The 26,651-nt window shown below is 22.9% G+C and overlaps 2 protein-coding genes across 2 annotated transcripts; one reads left to right on the top strand and one right to left on the bottom strand.

The window, feature by feature from the left end:
- Positions 1 to 5,365: 5,365 nt before the first annotated feature.
- Positions 5,366 to 9,048, bottom strand: LOC132940079 (tigger transposable element-derived protein 4-like). Its single transcript, XM_061007494.1, has 2 exons — positions 9,038 to 9,048; positions 5,366 to 6,758 (listed from the first exon to the last, which is right to left on the bottom strand). The coding sequence occupies exons 1-2, from the start codon at positions 9,046 to 9,048 to the stop codon at positions 5,366 to 5,368; spliced, it is 1,404 nt and encodes a 467-aa protein (XP_060863477.1).
- Positions 9,049 to 9,374: 326 nt separating this feature from the next.
- LOC132940077 (ATP synthase subunit b, mitochondrial-like) lies at positions 9,375 to 13,319 on the top strand. The gene is made up of 6 exons (XM_061007489.1): positions 9,375 to 9,514; positions 10,769 to 10,941; positions 11,769 to 12,035; positions 12,602 to 12,765; positions 12,841 to 13,029; positions 13,087 to 13,319. Exons 1-6 carry the CDS (start codon positions 9,375 to 9,377, stop codon positions 13,249 to 13,251), a joined length of 1,098 nt encoding a protein of 365 aa, XP_060863472.1. The 3' UTR covers positions 13,252 to 13,319.
- Positions 13,320 to 26,651: the final 13,332 nt, after the last annotated feature.

Raw genomic sequence — 26,651 nt, 5'->3', positions numbered from 1 at the left:
ATATATTTTGCTTTCAGTGCTTTTCATATTTGAACTAACTATATGTTCATATTTTACAGGCCACCGGGTGGAGATGCATCATTAAATATTATATAAAAATACACATACATAACGGACATTATTGCTATTATGCTATTAATTAAATGGTTATTAAAAATATATATTTCTCATATAGAAATGTAGGGTTATATGTTTCAATTAATTCAGTCCATTCGTTACACGACAACAGTTTAACTACCGTACAAGAAACTATGTATAATGATGCTGTGTTTGATTACTTGTATTCAGTTAATGTTGATGTATAACCAAATAAGAACTACTTACCTACATTTGTTTCTATTCATATATTTTTTTCAAGTTTTTGGAAGTCAAACCTGCTATTTTATTTCATATTTGCCTGATAACTTGCTAAATATGTACTGAATACATTCATAGGTACTCAAATCGACAAAATGGCGCACGGAGCTAATTTCAGCTATAACATTTAGATTAAAGTATTTCATGAAATTTGGATACATTTGAATGATTAAAACTCATTTAGGTAAAATACACGATAACATGTTGTACCTATTCCTTAGTATTTTTTGGTATAAATAATATTTATTGGTCGATAAACTTAGATATAGATTACAATATAAATAGTATATAAGTGTTTGAAAATATAATCTTAAAATTATGACTACTAACTTACTGTAATTTAGTTTTTATAGTAAGATGGATAGTTTAGTTTGTAAAAATGAAAATAATTACTCAAATATTATTTTATTTTATACATCATGCAGACTTACATAATTTTTTGTAATGTTCGAAATTTATATAATATCATATTTAGATTATAGTATTTCATATACTTAGCTAACTCTTTATATTAATATTGTTTAAATGTATATACTGTGGTATAAAGTCATAATTTTTAATTATTATTTTATATTATAAATGTGTGATATTCCAAAAACTTTATGGGTGATTCATCTTATTAGAGATATAGTAGAGATCGTAGTTTGTAAATATTTTAAAATTACTTCGATTTCAGGTTCCAAGTGTTGATTACTGTAATTTCTCAAAATATCAAAATAATTTGATATTTTAAACTTGAAGATCTATCTGCATGCGTAATGTACTCATTAATCTTTGCAGATTTGTATGACTTGGTCTATGAGAATAATTTATACATAAACCATATCATACTATCTGCAAGTTTTAAAGATCTCTGCCGACTCAAGCCAAAATCTCCTCAGTGGAAACATATGTTAATTTAAATAATTCATTACACAAGAATTCAGGAAAGTTTAATTTTTGTCTATCATACAACCTTATACTAATTCAAACTAATTATGTTTTTATATATTGCAGTATTTTAGTGATGCGTCCTTTTGCATATGTAAAGCTTCAATATATCTACAGATATTTGTCAACATCAATATTTGCATTGTCTAAAAACCACTTTTTTAAGTTTTTTTCATTAACTGCGGCCCCTGTAAGATTTATTTTATAATACGGAATTCAAATATATATTTCAAAAGTATTAAAATCAACAAAATATATGTTTAGATTTTATTTGTAAATACAATTAATTATTATAAATAACATATACTTGTCTTTAAATTCATCCATCTTTCATGAAGATTTTTGATTGGATATCGATTTATAAAAATGATACAATTTTGGAAATTTCATGGATATATTGAAACATTTCAACTCAAGTCGGCACGTGCAGTTAATTTAAGCGTTAAAATATTGATCATAGTATCTGGGTAGGCAACTTTTTGAATGATAAACTATCAAAATAATTAATTTGGACATCATGCATATCTGTATTTGTATATTTATACTAATTATTTGTTAATATTTTACAGGTCAATGTTTAGAGATGCATCTTCTGATCAAATGCTGTGTATGTTTATTACTGTTTATCAACATTTGCATTGTTGTGAGATTTCTACCTGAACCTTTACAGGTAATTAATTTTTACATAAAATAATAACTTATTAAAAGGAATTTAAAAAGAAAGGCCTCTATTTTGTCACATTTGGAATGTTGACGAAGGAGAGTAAGCTACTTTAATAATATGCTGAGTTTATATAATTATATTAATGTTAGTTAATTTTCAGTGTTTGTTTTTTTATGTTGATGTGTTATTATAAGAAATACTTGTGTTTTATTCATGTGTTTCGCATGTTTTTGAATGCTTTATCTGTGAATAAAATATTTGATAGTTATTCATTAACATGAAATAAGTATTGATTGTATTCATCCTCAAGTAAACAAGTCGGCACAAGGAGTATTTGGTATGCTGTCAGGGGTGGAGGATTTGTTCGAGAGGCTATTGTTCTGATTAATACTAGTAAACACTTCTGTTTTCAATGTTAACGTTTTAAAATTACATTGAATTCAGAAATGTTGACGTAGTGTTGATTTCTGCAGCTCTTCAAAATAACAAAATAATTTGATTTAGTAAACTTGAAGATCCAACTGAATACATAAATCTTTGCCGTTGAACAACTTGGTTTATGAGAATAGATAATTCATAGATCAAGTAGGCATGCATTCTCCAAACATAAATTATCTCTACCAGCCTAACATTTTAGATTCTGAGCGAAGCGATAAATGTATGGATTTTACAATGATGTGTGTTTTTTTTTAAATTATTTTTATTTTTGTGTTTGTCATCACCTTTTAGGACAGTAAAAGTGCTTGGATTTTCTTCAACAGTAACTTTTCTGATAGGAATCTAGTTGGTATTTCGTAGGGTCAAAAGTAAACATTTCCCAATAGTTTTCAAAAGTGACGTGAAAAACAAAAGAAAAATTAAGGAAAAACGGGAATTTTTACGCAAAATCTGTTTTCGAGAAAATCGATATTGGTTTTTGGTGTAACTCTAAAACAAATGACCGTAAAGACATGCAATTTTCACTAATTATAGGCTCCTGATATATCGCTCTAATAGCAGTTGAAAAATATTAAAAATAAATAGGCACAATTTTTTTTTATAAGCATTTGAAGTTCAAATGTCGACAACATTTATCAAATTTATAATTTATTAATTATTTTGTAGTTAAAAATGTATAAAATGTTTAACTTTTATAGCTAAGGATTGAAAATTTAAAACAAGGTTCCACGTAAATAGGTTATATAATAATTATAAATTACTTTATTCACAATAATATCATCAAATATACTTGGTAATATCATAGCAGCCTATGATATTACCATTGACCGTTTTCGCTCAGAATCGTTTTTCTTATACTATGATATTATATCATTGAATTCAAACTTAACACCATCCATTACAGTAACCCACTTGTAACCTACTGTACAGCAGAGCGACATCCACTTATCCACATTTTTTAAAATGTGGCCACAGTTTAATCATATTATTTTTAAAAAGTTAAGAATGAAAACAAGATATAGTATTTTAATGTACTCGCTTATTTATATTGTCGTTATTTTAGATTCTGAGTGGAACGATGAATGTATTGATTTTACAATGATGTGTGTTTTTTTATTTTTTTTTTGTCTGTCATCACCTTTTAGGACAGTAAAAGTGCTTGGATTTTCTTCAACAGTAACTTTTCTGATAGGAAAGTGAATCTAGTTGGTAATTTGGGGGGGTCAAAAGTAAAAATTTCCCAACAGTTTTCAAAAACGACGTGAAAAACAAAAGAAAATTTAAGGAAAAACGGGAATTTTTACGCAAAATCTGTTTTCGAGAAAATCGATTTTGGTTTTTGGTGTAACTCTAAAACAAATGACCGTAGGGACATGAAATTTTGACTGAATGTTTATAATTGCATTTCCTATACACCATAACATTTTCCAAATATTTTGACTTATTTTGAGCTGTTTACGGACATTGTCAATTTCCATTTTTTTTAGTTTTTTTTTCTATAAATATCAATAAAATGTTATCTGTTGAGTAAAAAAGCTTGAAAATTTAATATAAGGCTCCTAGGTTATTGTTTCAAAGGCAGATAAAAAAAATTAAATATCCTTAGTCACAGTTTTTATTTATTAGCATTTAAAGTTCAAATTTTGACAAAATACGGAAAAATCACGAAAATCAGCAAACTATTTTGAGTTGAGAATTCATAAAAATTTTTCTTTTTAAAACTATGATTTTAAAATGTAATACAAGACTATCCATAAGTTTCTCTATCTTTATCAAAAAAAAAAATGTCTTCAAGAAAGTCAAATTAAATTCTTATGAGCGTTTGAAATTCATATTTTTACAACATTTGATATTCACTCGATATCTTATGTAACGATTTTCTTATTTTGTTGTAATTAAAAAAACGTATGACTGTAGATACTTAAAAATTTCCCTAAATATTTGTATTAGCGTTTTCTATACACGATAAAATTTTGAAAATAATTAGACTCTTTTTGAGCTGTTTATGGACATTGTCAGTTTTCAATTTTTTTAGTTTTTTTTTCTATAAATATCAATAAAATTTTATTTGTTGGGTAAAAAAGCGTGATAATTTAATATAAGGCTCCTGATATATCGTTCTAATAGCAGTTGAAAAACATTAAAATACATATGCACAATTTTTTTTTTTATAAGCATTTAAAGTTCAAATTTTGACAAAATTTATAATTTAATAATTATTTTGTAGTTAAAAATTTATAAAATGTTCAACTTTTATAGCTAAGGATTGAAAATTTAAAACAAGGCTCCTCGTAAATAGGTTATATATAAATTACTTTATTCGTAGGCTGACTGACCGTTTTCGCTCAGAATCGTTTTTCTTATACAATGATATTATATCATTGAATTCAAATTTAACACCATCCATTACAGTGACCCACTTGTAACCTACTGTACAGCAGAGCACATCCACTTACCCACCTTTTTTAGTTATTGTATTATATAATTTTTATTGTTGTATTCAAAAGCTATATTACCTATAAATAGTTTTAAGTTATATTAAATTGTATTCTTTAAATGCATTATAATAATATTATAAGTACCTAATGTATAATTTAATTTGTATTAGCAAACAACTAGTGAACTATGATTTTGTATTCTTGTCTAAACACTAACCCAAAGCTTTTTTCGTCCAATTGACTAAACAATGTTGTGGATGCTTGGGAGTTGTTGAATATACAGTGAAAACTCTTTATAACGAATCTGAAGGGACCAAGAGATTTCTTTCGTTATAGAGAGTTTTCGTAATAGAGAGGGTTTAAAAAAAAACAAAATTTTAATTATTTTTGTATAAAGGTACCTATGTAATATTATATATCAAACACATCATTATGTTTACATTATTTTATATATATTTACGTATTATATTAAATTATTATTATTATTATACATACTTATTAAATATAATTTAATTTTTATACTATACATATTTATACTTTATTTAAAATAGTCTGTCATCTTAGTTTGGACTTTTTTATTTTGCCAATACTGTTTTTGTATTTTTCTATGAATTTCTCCCATGTTTTGGGATAACTTTGGATCATCTTCATGAAACAATAAGTACTTTTCTAATAATTTAGCCGCATCAAGTGCTTGTTGAATACTTGGTATTACGACTTCGTCAGGTTGTGCTTCCTCTTCATCTTCCTTTTGCTCCTCCTCGACTTTTGTCACTGCATTTAGGATTTCTTCATCAGTTAACGATTTTGTTGTAACTAGATTTTCGTCTATTTCTACATAGTTTTGTAGGTCCTCAGGAGTAAAAGTATGCGGAGTATTGAACTGAGTAATCCACTCACTCAGTGTATCATCTTCATTCTCAAATTGTTCTATTTCTTCTTCAGCATTGGCAAAACTTCGAAGTCCAGCATGACGAAAAGAATGCCGTATAGTTTCTGCTGTTACCTCTTCCCAGGCTTTACTTAAGAAGTTCACCGCATCAAGCATATTGATAGAGGCATTACCATCAGATTCGATAATTTCCATTAATATTTTCTTTCTATAGTGGCCTTTCAAACTTTTTATAACACTTTGGTCCATCGGCTGTAAGATACTAGTTGTGTTAGCTGGGAAAAATATCATCTCTATGTTCATAAGATTAGATATATTGGGATGAGCAGGACAATTATCCACGAGTAACAATATTTTTCGCCCCTTTAATTCTGCATCCCATTTTCTTATTTCTTCTTCAAAAAGTATTGATGTCATCCACGCTGACTTATTTGCTTTATAAGTGACTGGCAACCGTTTAATATTTTTAAAACATCGCGGGTTTTTTGATTTGCCTATTACCATAATCTTTCTTTTTTCAGTGCCACTCATATTGGCTGCTACAAACGCAGTGATACGCTCTTTAGAAAGTTTACCTCCCACGCATTTTTCCCCTTTGAATTTTAATGTTTTATCTGGGGTCATTTTGTAAAAAATACCTGTCTCATCAGCATTAAAAATATTATCCGGAGTGTACTTTTCATTCAATTTTGGCCACACATTAATTAACCAGCTGTTAGTAACATTCAAGTCGACATTTAGTGCTTCTCCGCTTATTTTCCCATAGGTAATATTGTGACGTTGTTTAAATTTTCCAAGCCATCCTTCCGAGGCCTTGAAATCTATAATACCAAGTTGTTGAGCAAAATGTTCAGCTTTAGTTTTCAAAACAGGCCCAGATATAGGTACATTATTACAACGTTGTTTATGGAACCACGTTAACATGGCCTGGTCCAAGTCTTCAAATTTCGGTTTCCTTATTTTTTTACAAGAACTTCCTTCTGTTTCAGCATGCAATATTTTATCCTTATTCTTCCAGATAGTAGCGACAGTAGATGGGCTGAATCCAAAACGTTTCCCAACATCACTTTTTTTTCACCTTTTTCAATCGCACGTATTAAAGCGACTTTTTGATCAACACACAGTACTTTTCTTTTACTTGCCATAACGAATATTAGCGCACTACTGTGGTCATGTGTATAATGTTAGACATTACGTCGATAATAAAATGAACATTGTACCTATTAAATATCGATAATAACGATATTAAAAGTAGATAATGAAAGAATGTAATTCCGGAAATGTCGGCATTATTGCCGATTATTTTTATAGTTTATATATGTAATAGATACGATAACACGTAAATTGTATTATGAAACATAAAATATTGTTTCGTTATTGAGAGTGACTAATACGTTATAGAGAATGAATTGTCTAATGGGCTATATAGCAAACCAACCATTATTATGTAATGTTTACGTTATATAGAGTTTTTCGTTGTAAAGAGTTTCGTTATAAAGAGTTTTCACTGTACTTACACATTGCATCACCGATAAATGTATCAATATAATTCTTATTTTTTATTTATATCTACCTTAATAAAAGTAACATTAAGTAAAATCTCATATAAATATACAATATAAATATCATCTGTATTATAGGGTTTTGCAATAACATATAAATAGGTAGGTATTTGATAATATATTAATATGCCTATATATATTTCACAACCGTTGCGCTACATTATTCTAGTGTTCAAAATATTTGTTCGAGAGACTAATGTTCTAATTAATACCAGTTACAACACTCAGGGGTAAACTAAAGATGGTCTAGTCCTGGGGGGACAGTGGGGTATCTTACCCCAGTTGGTAATCCGGATTTTTTTAATATTATAGTCGGCCAAACGATGTAAAGAAATCGAATGAAAAAATTGATTTTATCTAACCTACCACCTAGGTACCTACTATATTAAATTATAATATAGAATCGACAAAATCTGTTTTTACCCAAAATAAATGATGGTACCATCGGTAAGTTATACCTACCTATGCGGTGTTGCCCCCAACTTATTCCTAAGCATGGTGTAGAAAGGAACTTCGTAAAAAACAACGGTTTAATCAATCTGTCGTGTCATTATTTTTTCTATGATCATTAATTATTTATTCTAATTTATTAATTTACGAGTTAAGGTCCCCACACACTGCAGCGGTGGCGGTGGCGGTGAATTGATGCAGGACACATTTCACCACTCACCGCGGCGATATAACCAAGACAATAGAATTTAACGCCACCGCCACCACCGCAGTGTGTGGGGACCTTCATGCGTAATATGAAACAAATACGAAGTATGGCACATTCAAGTATTGAACGTCGTAATGCATTGACGTTTGCTCTTCGGCATAGTACCTAATGTACCTATATTGCCTATCCAACGCGCCTTGTTTCACCATTATTATATTATAAAATTAAGCAGGACATCAAATTCACAGACATGTGCATAGGAACTGCTTATCTCATATAGACGTATCATAGTAACGTTTAATAATTGAATGCTAGGATTTAAATGCACTAAAAAATGGTAACATTTTAATTTTATTTTTAACAAAGTTTAGTAATCAAGAATTAAAGTGGTAAGATATAAAATGTATTTAATTAATAAAAGCATAATTTTATTAGGACAACATATAGCATTTTCACGTTTGGTGTTGGTGAAGGCGTGGGGAGGGAGGGTCATAGGTGTTCCTAGATGTTGATGTTGATGAGTGATTGACATAATTAACATGAGAATTATGGTACTAAATAGTTACGGAACCAAAACCTTCGTTTTTCCGCTATTTTTTTAAACTTTGAGAAACTTTGTTTAACTTTGATCGGCTGTATCTCAATTAATTTTTGGTCTAAAAATAAGTCTTACCAACCAAATTTTAGAAAATTTAGTAGTCTACAATTTTGTTAAAATTTGTAAAACACAAAATATGATTATTTTACGAGATATAAGTGAAAAACTGAAAAACTGAAAAAAGTCGTCTGAAAGTTTTGGGGTTTTTGCACAGGTTTTTGCCCTAAGTTAGCACAGGGTCCTTGAGGTCGAAAACGTAGGATAAAAATCCTAGAGTACCCCTAGACCACCTGTAAAAATTTCATTAACTTCGGAATACTTTCCAGGTAAAAAGTGGATATCGACTAGACTATAACGATTAGTACCTAAATAAATTCATGATTCATGAACAACCATCGTCTACAATTTTTTTTTTTTAATTGAGATAAAGGCTTCAACAACAACAGGTTATTAGCATATTATCGTCTACAATTTTATTATGATAAAATCTTATAATTTACTTGTCGATCATATCAGTTTATAAATAGTATATTTAAGATTACGACAACCAACTGCTCCTACACAAACAACCCAAAAACAGCTAATGGCCATAGTTGACGAGCCTAAGCTCAAAAAAAAAAAAAAAAACATTTACATTTATTTTAAAAATAATATCAAAACAATTTATAAATTGTAATATTTTTCGTAACCATGGATATATAATTTTTTTACAATTTATTGATCTAAGTTTATTTGGTTACATCATTATTGTATTGTTGTCTATAGTCCGCTGTGAATCAATATATTTTGTTTGTTTATAAAAAGAGTGAAATCTTTACGTTTTTCAATCGATCGAATATGACGTTCTGGAATTCGATGTTTTCCAAATCTCAAGCTGTGCTAAGCGCAATTAGAAAAGTACCAACGATGAGCATATTCGAAAAGAACATTTTACCCTTCAAAAAGTTGGAGTCAAACTTAAAAATTGTGAAAGATAAGTACGTGCAACTATATATTATTTTGTAATTACAAATAAAATTACTCCTACAGTGCCTATACTCTATGAGCGGTAATATGGGGCCATATGAGATGTATTCCATCTTAGTGCGTGCTCAGTGGTGTCATTTCAGTTTTTAATAGGTGGGGGAAAAATTTTGATCAGCTCATATTATAATTGAATAAAAAAATCAGATAGCTTTTCACGCAAGCTAATTTCCACATTTTTTATCTCGATATATTTCTAATCTTAAATAACATTATACAAAAGTAGCCTTATTTTATAGAAAAGAGACGCAAGGGACCTAAATAATTATGAAATCTACCTACTTCAATGGCGTACCTAATTATATATTTTTCTAGACTCTAGAACCTAGAGGGATGGAACAAATTAAACTACAATACGAAACATTACAGCTAAAACGTAATTAAAAAATCGTAGCATTTTAAATATCTTCTAATATTATAGAGTTTTTTGATGGATAAATTTAAGAGTTATCATTTTGTTTTTAGAATTTATATTTTATTCGAAGACCTACGCGTCTATAATATATTTGAACTGAAAAAAATATTAACTATAATAATTATCTTGAAAATAATTTTCTAGTGCTTATGTACACAACATTATTTTTCCTTAAAATTAGAAAAATTATACTTAGTCATGTTTTCTCATCAACAACCAACCCAAAAAGTAGCTGGTTTTACAATAATATAGTGGAAATAGCTCGCTTTGCCTCCCATGAATGACGCCACTGTCCGTGGTCTATAGATGACTCGTTGAAGGGATTAAGACAAGGTACTCTACCGGGCATTATTTTTACGGACCTACCCAAGTTAGTTTTACAAAACAAAAAGAGGAATGTTATCGATTTAAATTGTACTGGTAATCGTAGTTTTCGACTGATCCACCGGGTCAATATATTGTTCTTACCCCGAGGTCCGAGGCCCTAATGATAAATCAATATAACACCTCATTCCCCAACCATGACAAAATACTAAAAATATAGCACTCAATATTTACAATGTGCTGAATAGATAAATTAACAATTTTAATAATAATATGAATTTAATTAAGTCATAATATAGCCATATACCTAGGTGATTTATTGTTTTAATTTTGAAATTTAACTCTTGAAATATTAGAGACCATATTATTATTATAGTTAAGTTAAATCATGTTTTAATATAAAAAAAATTCATAATATTATAATTACCTACCTGTAGATTATTAATAGATATTATTGCTATATTTATAGCTTCTTTATTCCGTACGGTAATATGCCTGGAAAAATGAAAGTTATGACTACAAAGAAGGATTTCATCAATTATATGAATAATTATAAATTGGCGGATATTTTGAAAGTAAAAGGAATTACGGGTGCTGCAATTGAAAATCGCGGTCCAGGAGTAGATAATAAATCACGCACAGGTAAACATGTCTATATATATACAACAAGAATGAATGTTTCTTTCTGTATTTGTTCTCTATAAACTCAAACACTACTGGAACGTTTTGAATAAAAGTTATACCTACTAAAAGATTCCTTTAGACTTGGGGAGGATTTGTATCTTTGTTTTTCGACCCATACAGGTCGCTAATTAGGGTGACTCACACTTAGTCACACATTACTATAGATTCTGCTCACGAAACTTTATATAATGTAAATATAAATATATATGAATAAATATATTTATAATATATTTTTGTTTGTACTATAAGGTTGCCATTATTGGTTACAGATAATATTATAATAGTTTTTATGATAGGATATCATATATTTCATATCATATTGTATTAAATTTTGTCATATACAAGCTCATAAAACTATTAAATAAAAATGCAAAATTGAGTATCAGCTATAATATTATGTCTATAAGATACAAAGTGTGTGGTTGATGTTTTTATAGGTCAATACTAAAAAAATACTCTTTACCAATTTTGACAAAAATAAAAACAATTGAGGATATCCTTAACAGAAGCAAAACGGAAACGATAAACAAATAGATTATAATAGTTAGTCCTTAAATATTTAAAAAAACTGTTCATGTATATTTTTATATTTTTTGGTTACAGAATTAACTACTTACGTATGGAAGCTTCTTTTAAGTTTCCAATCTCTAGCTATAATACAGTTGAACATTTTATACATTTTTAATTACAAAATAATTTTTAAATTTTCAATTGGATACATTTTGTCAAAATTTGAACTTGAACAATTTCATATATGGTTTTATTTGAAATGTGGTTTTTTGCAGAACTGTTCAAAGTAGCATCACTATATTGTACTAGTGCCGTGCGCACCATTGAAACCAAGCCGGCAGTCACTGACACGAATGAGTCAATTATTGTGCCGGGATTTCCAAAACCAAATGGGCTACCTCAGCCGAATCCATTTAACGGTCCTGAACGTGATCTGGTGAACTTTAAAAGAATGGTGAGATTAGAAGATCCACCGAAAATGAGATATTTGTTCGTGCCCGAAAAATGGTTCGAAGTCTTTTACGAAAAGACTGGAGTCACAGGTAATGATACGAAACATAACCCATTACCTATCTGTTGTACATTTTCCCTATAGTATTTTTGCATACTCATAACTTATTTAAAAATTAGAATATTTTAAAAATCCAACGTACAAACACTGATAACAATAAAATATTAACTTTAAGTTAGTAACAGGTAATAGATCAATTAACAATTCACACTAGATATAATAAGTTTATTACTTAAAGTTTACCAAATTATAATCAAACCTGATGATACAAATAAGCGTCGTGGGCAATAAAAGTGTTAGATACACATTTTAGAATAATAAAGTTAGTGCCATACGGCACATATACATCATTTGCACATCATGACTGCGTTATATTATTATACGACTATCATGAATCTAAATTTAATATTAATACCTAATACCAAAACTTTTAGAATATTTATAATAACATAATATTTTTAATTATTTTGCTAATATATATTATAATTATATATATCATTGGGTAACTAAACATTTTAAAGTGTTTAAAACTATTTATTTTTTGTAAATGTTATCAAAATTGTATTATAATTTCATGAAAACAAAATTGTTCTCTAGGTCCATATGTTCTTGCTGCTGGTATTACAACTTTTGTATTAAGTAAAGAAATATGGGTAGTTGACCACGAGTTCCCTTATGTATTGGCTACAATCGGTGTGTTTTATGTTGGTTGGAAAAAGTTTGGAGCATCGTTAGCTAATTTCCTTGACAAAGAAATTCATGTATGTATTGATTGTAATTATTTTTATCAAATTCTTAATAAAAACTATATAACTAATATAACTTATTTCATTTAGGAATATGAAGCGTCTTGTAATGCTTTTCGAAAAGGTGAAATTCACAGTTTAAAAAAAATCATTGAAGACCAAAAAATAGAAGTACGTAGAACTGAAGCTGAAAAACACGTAATACAAGCAAAACGGGAGAATATAGCTATTCAGTTGGAAGCTGTTCATCGTGAACGAGCTATTCAAGCTTACAACCAGGTATTTTATTGTAAAAAAGTATTATATTAGTATCTATAATATTTTATTTATTCAAAGGTAAAAAGACGTTTGGATTATCAAGTGGATTTGGCTAACCTGACACGCAAGGTACAACATAAATTTATGGTAAACTGGATCGTAGACAATGTGAAGTCTACAATAAATGAGAAGGACAATTTTAAAAAATGTATGGAAGATCTGCAAACATTAGCTGCAAAATAAAAATAGGTAATGCTTGTAAATCTATCATACATTATTTTTCTTTTGCATCTAATGTTTACAAATCTTGATCTTCCATAGATTTTTTAAAAGTGTTAGTATCATGTAAATTTAGTGTAGACTTGAGTATGGTCTGCGATCTAGTTTGTGTAATTCCGGACTGTAGTACAGTTCAGCACAGTAGGCTAAACCGAAATTCTACGCCAGTTCAAAAACGTAGTAATAGGGTTTGTAATAAATATAATTTTTTAAAACATTTAATACAATGTAGGTAATTTTTAAGCCCCCCCCCCCTCATTGAAAAATCCTTCGTACGCCACTGCTCGGTACTGTACTTGGATCGTTAATGTTCATAATTTATATTAATAGCCTTCTCAATATTAATACGGAAGCAAAATTAATCTGCTTTCCTGACGACACAGTTATCCTAGTTAAGAATTATAATATAAAGGACTTTTACAAAACAGCATAGAATAGTTTTTTCCTTTTATTCATTATCAATAAACATGGAAAAAACTAAATTTATTCATTTTGGAATAAGAAACAATCTAAAGAACTAAAAATTACTGTTCACTCGCACAAGTGCCTTACTTATATCAACCCAACAATTATTTGTAACTGTGTTTCATTAAATAGGGTAGCTTCAATTAAATATCTGGGTATTTACATCGACGAAAAACTAAAATGGAATATTCATATCAATCATATTAATAACACTGTTAAAAATTTTTTTTACATTTTCTTACATTATTTTTTATGGTATTTCATTTTGGGGAGGTGCATATCCAACCCATCTCTACAACCTTGAAGTAACGATGAATTCGCTGGTAAAATTAATTTTTAATAGGCCTCACTTGTTTCAAACATCTAAATTATATAGAGAATTAAATATATTAAATTTACAATCTTTGCACCCAAAAAATATTTGTTTATTAATGTATAATTTTAAGGATAACATTGCTGTACCAAGTCATAATTATTTTACCAGACTTAATTCTAAGTCAAATGTCATTATTCCTAGGACAGTTTTTGGACAGCAATGCCCTCAATTAAAGTTTATACAATTTTGTTGTGATCATGATTTAAATGTACATAATTTCAAAAAATTTTCAATTTATAAAAATTATATTAATAGTTTATTTCAGTAATTTTCATTTAAATACTATTGATGTACCTAATCTTTGATTTGTTATACATAATTATATATAGATTTTTTTTTTGTTTTCCTTATATATACCTAGTTAGCATTTTGCATTTATATCTAACCATTATTATCTAATACCTCATCACTCATTAGTAGCTATTATTTTTATTCTTTAATCAGATCAGATTTAAATTTATATTAAATTAAACTTAATACAATGTTTTTGTTAAAAAGAAGAAATAATTTTTGCCGAATTCATAATTTATAAATATAAATTATACTAATTTAATCATTATTACTAAATATTAAATATTAATTAATAAAAATTAATAAAAAAATAAATTAATTTATAATAAATTAAAACTAAATAAATAATAAATTTTTACAAACTTAAAATAAAAATTTCTATTCCTATAAATTATTAAATTAAATAAATTAAATAAAAATGTTAAGCTTATCCCTAAAATAATTTAAATTTAATAAATTAAAATATAAAATCAAAATAACTTTTAAAATTTTAAATTAAATTAAAATCTTAAATAACTAAATATAATATAACGAATTAAATTTCAAAACCGATATTATTTTATAAATATTTATAAAACAATAAATTAATAATAAAATTAACTCTATAAATTTTGAGAAATCAAAAAAAAATTAAAAATTCTAATTAACACTGATACAAAAGGTACTAAAACTATTAAACTATAAATCTACAAATTAATTATTACTTAATACTAAAACCCTAAATAAATAAATTACTTTTATAAAAAATCAATAAAAAATCAATATATTAATAACATTAATTTAAATAAAGTTTAACAACATCTTATCATTGTAAATGATATACTTAAATAATTTAGATATTTATTTATATCAAATATAATCTTTCTAAATACACTTTCCAGTACATTTACTTTGTTACGACTTGTCTTATTTTTAAGAAGAATGACGGGCAATATGGACATATTTTAGATCTTTATTCATATTAATTAAATAAAAAAATTTACTATTAAATCCAATTTCATTTTAATTTTCATCTAAAATCCAAAAATAAAATTTAATGTAAACCATTATACACTTATTTATTAACCACATCTTGACTTAACATAAATCATAAAAATAAATAAAGAAAATAAATTTTTAAATATATTCATAACAGCGATATATGAACTATTTAAAATAAGTAAAATTAATCATGGATTATCAATTAAAAAACAGGTTGCTCTAATAAGACTAAAATACCTCCAAATGTTTTAAATTTAAAGAACATAACTATTAATTTTTAAGCAAATTAATTTAAACTTTTATAATAGGGTATCTAATGCTAGTTTTAAATAAAATTTAATAGAATAAAATAATTATAATAATAATTCTTAATTAAACTTTACTTTGTTAAAAAAAATTAGATTATAAATTATACTTAATACTAATAACCAAACTATTTTATTTGTATATTATGTATAACCGCAACTGCTTGCACATATTTAGTTTATACTTAGATTAATAATTAAATCTAAATCTCTTTAATATTTAATACTGAGAATTATTAAAATCCTTTAAGAACTTATTAACAATCAAAAAATTGCATGTATTTTCTTAATTAAATAAAATTATATATAAAACTATACAAATTTTAATAATTTAACTCTAAAAAAAAATATTTAACGTAATCAGGTTTTACATTTATACAGCTAAAATTTTAATAAAGCAACAAAAATCGAATAAATAAAACTTAATATTCCAAATTTAAAAACGAAAATCATACACAATTATGTAATTATACCCAAAAATTTCTCACAAAAATACTTTAGTTAACAAATAATGATAAAAAATCGAATAAAGAATTTTTATTTTTGCAAAATTTAAAATGTAAAACTACAAATTTTAATAATTTAACTCTACTTTTTTAAATAAAAAAAAACCAAATTGTTATTTTTCAACATATTTTATTTAAATAATGGACATTTCTAACGGATTAAAATTAATTTTATAGCAAAAAAAAGTATACTTTTAAAAGTTATTTGATTCAACTATTTATATACATTTCATTATTCTTATACTGGTAAAGTTCTAAGTTAAAATTTAAATGAAAAAAAATATTTAACGTAATCAGCTAAAATTTTAAATAAAACAACAAAACTCGAAAAAATAAAAATAAATTTTCCACATTTAAAGACGAAAATCATACACAATTATGTAATTATACCAGAAAATTTCTTACAAAAATATTTTAGTTAACAAATAATGGTAAAAATTCGAACAAAGAATTTTTATATTTGCAAAATTTAAGATATCAAATTATACAAATTTTAATAATTTAACTCTACTTTTTTAAATAAAAAAAACCAAATTGTAATTTTTCAACATATTTTATTTTAATAATGGACATTTCTAACAAATTAAAATTCATTTTATAGAAAAAAAGGATACTTTTAAAACTTAATTGATTCAACTATTTATACACATTTAAATTTTCTTATACTGGTAAAATTCTAAATTAAAATTGAAATGAAAAAAAATATTTAACGTTATCAGGTTTATACATTTAATCAGCTAAAATTTTAAATTAAACAACAAAAATCGAATAAATAAAACTAAATTTTCCAAATTTAAAGACGAAAAACATACACAATTATGTAATTATACCCAAACATTTCTCACAAAAATATTTTAGTTAACAACTAATGATAAAAATTCGAATAAAGAATTTTAATTTTTGCAAAATTAAAAATATAAAACCATACAAATTTTAAAAATTTAACCCTACTTTTTTAAATAAAAAAAACCAAATTGTAATTTTTCAACGTATTTTTTTTTAATAATGGACATTTCTAACGGATTTAAATTAATTTTATAGAAAAAAAGGACACTTTTAAAAGTTATTTGATTCAACTATTTATATACATTTCATTATACTTATACTGGTAAATTTCTAAGTTAAAATTTAAATGAAAAAAATATTTAACGTAATCAGCTAAAATTTTAAATAAAACAACAAAACTCGAAAAAATAAATTTAAATTTTCCACATTTAAAGACGAAAATCATACACAATTATGTAATTGTACCAGAAAATTTCTTACAAAAATATTTTAGTTAACAAATAATGGTAAAAATTCGAATAAAGAATTTTTATTTTTGCAAAATTTAAAATGTAAAACTGCAAATTTTAATAATTTAACTCTACTTTTTTAAATAAAAAAAACCAAATTGTAATTTTTCAACATATTTTATTTTAAGAATTGACATTTCTAACAAATTAAAATTAATTTTATAGAAACAAAGGATTCTTTTAAAGGTTAATTGATTCAACTATTTATATACATTTAAATATTCTTATACTAATAAATTTCTAAGTTAAAATTTAAATGAAAAAAAATATTTAACGTAATCAGCTAAAATTTTAAATAAAACAACAAAACTCGAAAAAATAAAAATAAATTTTCCACATTTAAAGACGAAAATCATACACAATTATGTAATTATACCAGAAAATTTCTTACAAAAATATTTTAGTTAACAAATAATGGTAAAAATTCGAATAAAGAATTTTTATATTTGCAAAATTTAAGATATCAAATTATACAAATTTTAATAATTTAACTCTACTTTTTTAAATAAAAAAAACCAAATTGTAATTTTTCAACATATTTTATTTTAATAATGGACATTTCTAACAAATTAAAATTAATTTTATAGAAAAAAAGGATACTTTTAAAACTTAATTGATTCAACTATTTATACACATTTAAATTTTCTTATACTGGTAAAATTCTAAATTAAAATTGAAATGAAAAAAAATATTTAACGTTATCAGGTTTATACATTTAATCAGCTAAAATTTTAAATCAAACAACAAAAATCGAATAAATAAAACTAAATTTTCCAAATTTAAAGACGAAAAACGTACACAATTATGTAATTATACCCAAACATTTCTCACAAAAATATTTTAGTTAACAACTAATGATAAAAATTCGAATAAAGAATTTTAATTTTTGCAAAATTAAAAATATAAAACCATACAAATTTTAATAATTTAACCCTACTTTTTTAAATAAAAAAAACCAAATTGTAATTTTTCAACGTATTTTTTTTTAATAATGGACATTTCTAACGGATTTAAATTAATTTTATAGAAAAAAAGGATACTTTTAAAAGTTATTTGATTCAACTATTTATATACATTTCATTATTCTTATACTGGTAAATTTCTAAGTTAAAATTTAAATGAAAAAAATATTTAACGTAATCAGCTAAAATTTTAAATAAAACAACAAAACTCGAAAAAATAAAAATAAATTTTCCACATTTAAAGACGAAAATCATACACAATTATGTAATTATACCAGAAAATTTCTTACAAAAATATTTTAGTTAACATATAATGGTAAAAATTCGAATAAAGAATTTTTATTTTTGCAAAATTTAAAATGTAAAACTACAAATTTTAATAATTTAACTCTACTTTTTTAAATAAAAAAAACCAAATTGTAATTTTTCAACATATTTTATTTTAAGAATTGACATTTCTAACAAATTAAAATTAATTTTATAGAAAAAAAGGATTCTTTTAAAAGTTAATTGATTCAAATATTTATATACATTTAAATATTCTTATACTAATAAATTTCTAAGTTAAAATTTAAATGAAAAAAAATATTTAACGTAATCAGCTAAAATTTTAAATAAAACAACAAAACTCAAAAAAATAAAAATAAATTTTCCACATTTAAAGACGAAAATCATACACAATTATGTAATTATACCAGAAAATTTCTTACAAAAATATTTTAGTTAACAAATAATGGTAAAAATTCGAATAAAGAATTTTTATATTTGCAAAATTTAAGATATCAAATTATACAAATTTTAATAATTTAACTCTACTTTTTTAAATAAAAAAAACCAAATTGTAATTTTTCAACATATTTTATTTTAATAATGGACATTTCTAACAAATTAAAATTAATTTTATAGAAAAAAAGGATACTTTTAAAACTTAATTGATTCAACTATTTATACACATTTAAATTTTCTTATACTGGTAAATTTCTAAATTAAAATTGAAATGAAAAAAAATATTTAACGTTATCAGGTTTATACATTTCATCAGCTAAAATTTTAAATCAAACAACAAAAATCGAATAAATAAAACTAAATTTTCCAAATTTAAAGACGAAAAACATACACAATTATGTAATTATACCCAAACATTTCTCACAAAAATATTTTAGTTAACAACTAATGATAAAAATTCGAATAAAGAATTTTAATTTTTGCAAAAAAAAAAATATAAAACCATACAAATTTTAATAATTTAACCCTACTTTTTTAAATAAAAAAAACCAAATTGTAATTTTTCAACGTATTTTTTTTTAATAATGGACATTTCTAACGGATTTAAATTAATTTTATAGAAAAAAAGGATACTTTTAAAACTTAATTGATTCAACTATTTATACACATTTAAATTTTCTTATACTGGTAAAATTCTAAATTAAAATTGAAATGAAAAAAAATATTTAACGTTATCAGGTTTATACATTTAATCAGCTAAAATTTTAAATCAAACAACAAAAATCGAATAAATAAAACTAAATTTTCCAAATTTAAAGACGAAAAACATACACAATTATGTAATTATACCCAAACATTTCTCACAAAAATATTTTAGTTAACAACTAATGATAAAAATTCGAATAAAGAATTTTAATTTTTGCAAAATTAAAAATATAAAACCATACAAATTTTAAAAATTTAACCCTACTTTTTTAAATAAAAAAAACCAAATTGTAATTTTTCAACGTATTTTTTTTTAATAATGGACATTTCTAACGGATTTAAATTAATTTTATAGAAAAAAAGGACACTTTTAAAAGTTATTTGATTCAACTATTTATATACATTTCATTATACTTATACTGGTAAATTTCTAAGTTAAAATTTAAATGAAAAAAATATTTAACGTAATCAGCTAAAATTTTAAATAAAACAACAAAACTCGAAAAAATAAATTTAAATTTTCCACATTTAAAGACGAAAATCATACACAATTATGTAATTGTACCAGAAAATTTCTTACAAAAATATTTTAGTTAACAAATAATGGTAAAAATTCGAATAAAGAATTTTTATTTTTGCAAAATTTAAAATGTAAAACTGCAAATTTTAATAATTTAACTCTACTTTTTTAAATAAAAAAAACCAAATTGTAATTTTTCAACATATTTTATTTTAAGAATTGACATTTCTAACAAATTAAAATTAATTTTATAGAAACAAAGGATTCTTTTAAAGGTTAATTGATTCAACTATTTATATACATTTAAATATTCTTATACTAATAAATTTCTAAGTTAAAATTTAAATGAAAAAAAATATTTAACGTAATCAGCTAAAATTTTAAATAAAACAACAAAACTCGAAAAAATAAAAATAAATTTTCCACATTTAAAGACGAAAATCATACACAATTATGTAATTATACCAGAAAATTTCTTACAAAAATATTTTAGTTAACATATAATGGTAAAAATTCGAATAAAGAATTTTTATTTTTGCAAAATTTAAAATGTAAAACTACAAATTTTAATAATTTAACTCTACTTTTTTAAATAAAAAAAACCAAATTGTAATTTTTCAACATATTTTATTTTAAGAATTGACATTTCTAACAAATTAAAATTAATTTTATAGAAAAAAAGGATTCTTTTAAAAGTTAATTGATTCAAATATTTATATACATTTAAATATTCTTATACTAATAAATTTCTAAGTTAAAATTTAAATGAAAAAAAATATTTAACGTAATCAGCTAAAATTTTAAATAAAACAACAAAACTCAAAAAAATAAAAATAAATTTTCCACATTTAAAGACGAAAATCATACACAATTATGTAATTATACCAGAAAATTTCTTACAAAAATATTTTAGTTAACAAATAATGGTAAAAATTCGAATAAAGAATTTTTATATTTGCAAAATTTAAGATATCAAATTATACAAATTTTAATAATTTAACTCTACTTTTTTAAATAAAAAAAACCAAATTGTAATTTTTCAACATATTTTATTTTAATAATGGACATTTCTAACAAATTAAAATTAATTTTATAGAAAAAAAGGATACTTTTAAAACTTAATTGATTCAACTATTTATACACATTTAAATTTTCTTATACTGGTAAATTTCTAAATTAAAATTGAAATGAAAAAAAATATTTAACGTTATCAGGTTTATACATTTCATCAGCTAAAATTTTAAATCAAACAACAAAAATCGAATAAATAAAACTAAATTTTCCAAATTTAAAGACGAAAAACATACACAATTATGTAATTATACCCAAACATTTCTCACAAAAATATTTTAGTTAACAACTAATGATAAAAATTCGAATAAAGAATTTTAATTTTTGCAAAAAAAAAAATATAAAACCATACAAATTTTAATAATTTAACCCTACTTTTTTAAATAAAAAAAACCAAATTGTAATTTTTCAACGTATTTTTTTTTAATAATGGACATTTCTAACGGATTTAAATTAATTTTATAGAAAAAAAGGATACTTTTAAAACTTAATTGATTCAACTATTTATACACAATTAAATTTTCTTATACTGGTAAAATTCTAAATTAAAATTGAAATGAAAAAAAATATTTAACGTTATCAGGTTTATACATTTAATCAGCTAAAATTTTAAATCAAACAACAAAAATCGAATAAATAAAACTAAATTTTCCAAATTTAAAGACGAAAAACATACACAATTATGTAATTATACCCAAACATTTCTCACAAAAATATTTTAGTTAACAACTAATGATAAAAATTCGAATAAAGAATTTTAATTTTTGCAAAATTAAAAATATAAAACCATACAAATTTTAATAATTTAATCCTACTTTTTTAAATAAAAAAAACCAAATTGTAATTTTTCAACGTATTTTTTTTTTAATAATGGACATTTCTAACGGATTTAAATTAATTTTATAGAAAAAAAGGATACTTTTAAAAGTTATTTGATTCAACTATTTATATACATTTCATTATTCTTATACTGGTAAATTTCTAAGTTAAAATTTAAATGAAAAAAATATTTAACGTAATCAGCTAAAATTTTAAATAAAACAACAAAACTCGAAAAAATAAAAATAAATTTTCCACATTTAAAGACGAAAATCATACACAATTATGTAATTATACCAGAAAATTTCTTACAAAAATATTTTAGTTAACAAATAATGGTAAAAATTCGAATAAAGAATTTTTATTTTTGCAAAATTTTAAATGTAAAACTACAAATTTTAATAATTTAACTCTACTTTTTTAAAAAAAAAAAACCAAATTGTAATTTTTCAACATATTTTATTTTAAGAATTGACATTTCTAACAAATTAAAATTAATTTTATAGAAAAAAAGGATTCTTTTAAAAGTTAATTGATTCAACTATTTATATACATTTAAATATTCTTATACTAATAAATTTCTAAGTTAAAATTTAAATGAAAAAAAATATTTAACGTAATCAGCTAAAATTTTAAATAAAACAACAAAACTCGAAAAAATAAAAATAAATTTTCCACATTTAAAGACGAAAATCATACACAATTATGTAATTATACCAGAAAATTTCTTACAAAAATATTTTAGTTAACAAATAATGGTAAAAATTCGAATAAAGAATTTTTATATTTGCAAAATTTAAGATATCAAATTATACAAATTTTAATAATTTAACTCTACTTTTTTAAATAAAAAAAACCAAATTGTAATTTTTCAACATATTTTATTTTAATAATGGACATTTCTAACAAATTAAAATTAATTTTATAGAAAAAAAGGATACTTTTAAAACTTAATTGATTCAACTATTTATACACATTTAAATTTTCTTATACTGGTAAAATTCTAAATTAAAATTGAAATGAAAAAAAATATTTAACGTTATCAGGTTTATACATTTAATCAGCTAAAATTTTAAATCAAACAACAAAAATCGAATAAATAAAACTAAATTTTCCAAATTTAAAGACGAAAAACGTACACAATTATGTAATTATACCCAAACATTTCTCACAAAAATATTTTAGTTAACAACTAATGATAAAAATTCGAATAAAGAATTTTAATTTTTGCAAAATTAAAAATATAAAACCATACAAATTTTAATAATTTAACCCTACTTTTTTAAATAAAAAAAACCAAATTGTAATTTTTCAACGTATTTTTTTTTAATAATGGACATTTCTAACGGATTTAAATTAATTTTATAGAAAAAAAGGATACTTTTAAAAGTTATTTGATTCAACTATTTATATACATTTCATTATTCTTATACTGGTAAATTTCTAAGTTAAAATTTAAATGAAAAAAATATTTAACGTAATCAGCTAAAATTTTAAATAAAACAACAAAACTCGAAAAAATAAAAATAAATTTTCCACATTTAAAGACGAAAATCATACACAATAATGTAATTATACCAGAAAATTTCTTACAAAAATATTTTAGTTAACAAATAATGGTAAAAATTCGAATAAAGAATTTTTATTTTTGCAAAATTTAAAATGTAAAACTACAAATTTTAATAATTTAACTCTACTTTTTTAAATAAAAAAAACCAAATTGTAATTTTTCAACATATTTTATTTTAAGAATTGACATTTCTAACAAATTAAAATTAATTTTATAGAAAAAAAGGATTCTTTTAAAAGTTAATTGATTCAAATATTTATATACATTTAAATATTCTTATACTAATAAATTTCTAAGTTAAAATTTAAATGAAAAAAAATATTTAACGTAATCAGCTAAAATTTTAAATAAAACAACAAAACTCAAAAAAATAAAAATAAATTTTCCACATTTAAAGACGAAAATCATACACAATTATGTAATTATACCAGAAAATTTCTTACAAAAATATTTTAGTTAACAAATAATGGTAAAAATTCGAATAAAGAATTTTTATATTTGCAAAATTTAAGATATCAAATTATACAAATTTTAATAATTTAACTCTACTTTTTTAAATAAAAAAAACCAAATTGTAATTTTTCAACATATTTTATTTTAATAATGGACATTTCTAACAAATTAAAATTAATTTTATAGAAAAAAAGGATACTTTTAAAACTTAATTGATTCAACTATTTATACACATTTAAATTTTCTTATACTGGTAAATTTCTAAATTAAAATTGAAATGAAAAAAAATATTTAACGTTATCAGGTTTATACATTTCATCAGCTAAAATTTTAAATCAAACAACAAAAATCGAATAAATAAAACTAAATTTTCCAAATTTAAAGACGAAAAACATACACAATTATGTAATTATACCCAAACATTTCTCACAAAAATATTTTAGTTAACAACTAATGATAAAAATTCGAATAAAGAATTTTAATTTTTGCAAAATTAAAAATATAAAACCATACAAATTTTAATAATTTAACCCTACTTTTTTAAATAAAAAAAACCAAATTGTAATTTTTCAACGTATTTTTTTTTAATAATGGACATTTCTAACGGATTTAAATTAATTTTATAGAAAAAAAGGATACTTTTAAAAGTTATTTGATTCAACTATTTATATACATTTCATTATTCTTATACTGGTAAATTTCTAAGTTAAAATTTAAATGAAAAAAATATTTAACGTAATCAGCTAAAATTTTAAATAAAACAACAAAACTCGAAAAAATAAATTTAAATTTTCCACATTTAAAGACGAAAATCATACACAATTATGTAATTGTACCAGAAAATTTCTTACAAAAATATTTTAGTTAACAAATAATGGTAAAAATTCGAATAAAGAATTTTTATTTTTGCAAAATTTAAAATGTAAAACTACAAATTTTAATAATTTAACTCTACTTTTTTAAATAAAAAAAACCAAATTGTAATTTTTCAACATATTTTATTTTAAGAATTGACATTTCTAACAAATTAAAATTAATTTTATAGAAAAAAAGGATTCTTTTAAAAGTTAATTGATTCAACTATTTATATACATTTAAATATTCTTATACTAATAAATTTCTAAGTTAAAATTTAAATGACAAAAAATATTTAACGTTATCAGCTAAAATTTTAAATAAAACAACAAAACTCGAAAAAATAAAAATAAATTTTCCACATTTAAAGACGAAAAACATACACAATTATGTAATTATACCCAACAATTCTCACAAAAATATTTTAGTTAACAACTAATGATAAAAATTCGAATAAAGAATTTTTATATTTGCAAAATTTAAGAAATCAAATTATACAAATTTTAATAATTTAACTCTACTTTTTTAAATAAAAAAAACCAAATTGTAATTTTTCAACATATTTTATTTTAATAATGGACATTTCTAACAAATTAAAATTAATTTTATAGAAAAAAAGGATACTTTTAAAACTTAATTGATTCAACTATTTATACACATTTAAATTTTCTTATACTGGTAAAATTCTAAATTAAAATTGAAATGAAAAAAAATATTTAACGTTATCAGGTTTATACATTTAATCAGCTAAAATTTTAAATTAAACAACAAAAATCGAATAAATAAAACTAAATTTTCCAAATTTAAAGACGAAAAACATACACAATTATGTAATTATACCCAAACATTTCTCACAAAAATATTTTAGTTAACAACTAATGATAAAAATTCGAATACAGAATTTTAATTTTTGCAAAATTAAAAATATAAAACCATACAAATTTTAATAATTTAACCCTACTTTTTTAAATAAAAAAAACCAATTGTAATTTTTCAACGTATTTTTTTTTAATAATGGACATTTCTAACGGATTTAAATTAATTTTATAGAAAAAAAGGATACTTTTAAAAGTTATTTGATTCAACTATTTATATACATTTCATTATTCTTATACTGGTAAATTTCTAAGATAAAATTTAAATGAAAAAAATATTTAACGTAATCAGCTAAAATTTTAAATAAAACAACAAAACTCGAAAAAATAAAAATAAATTTTCCACATTTAAAGACGAAAATCATACACAATTATGTAATTATACCAGAAAATTTCTTACAAAAATATTTTAGTTAACAAATAATGGTAAAAATTCGAATAAAGAATTTTTATTTTTGCAAAATTTAAAATGTAAAACTACAAATTTTAATAATTTAACTCTACTTTTTTAAATAAAAAAAACCAAATTGTAATTTTTCAACATATTTTATTTTAAGAATTGACATTTCTAACAAATTAAAATTAATTT

This window comes from Metopolophium dirhodum, chromosome 3 (assembly GCF_019925205.1).
Source record: "Metopolophium dirhodum isolate CAU chromosome 3, ASM1992520v1, whole genome shotgun sequence".
In the NCBI taxonomy this organism is placed as follows: domain Eukaryota; kingdom Metazoa; phylum Arthropoda; class Insecta; order Hemiptera; family Aphididae; genus Metopolophium; species Metopolophium dirhodum.
This window is presented reverse-complemented; position numbering and strand designations above follow the sequence as displayed.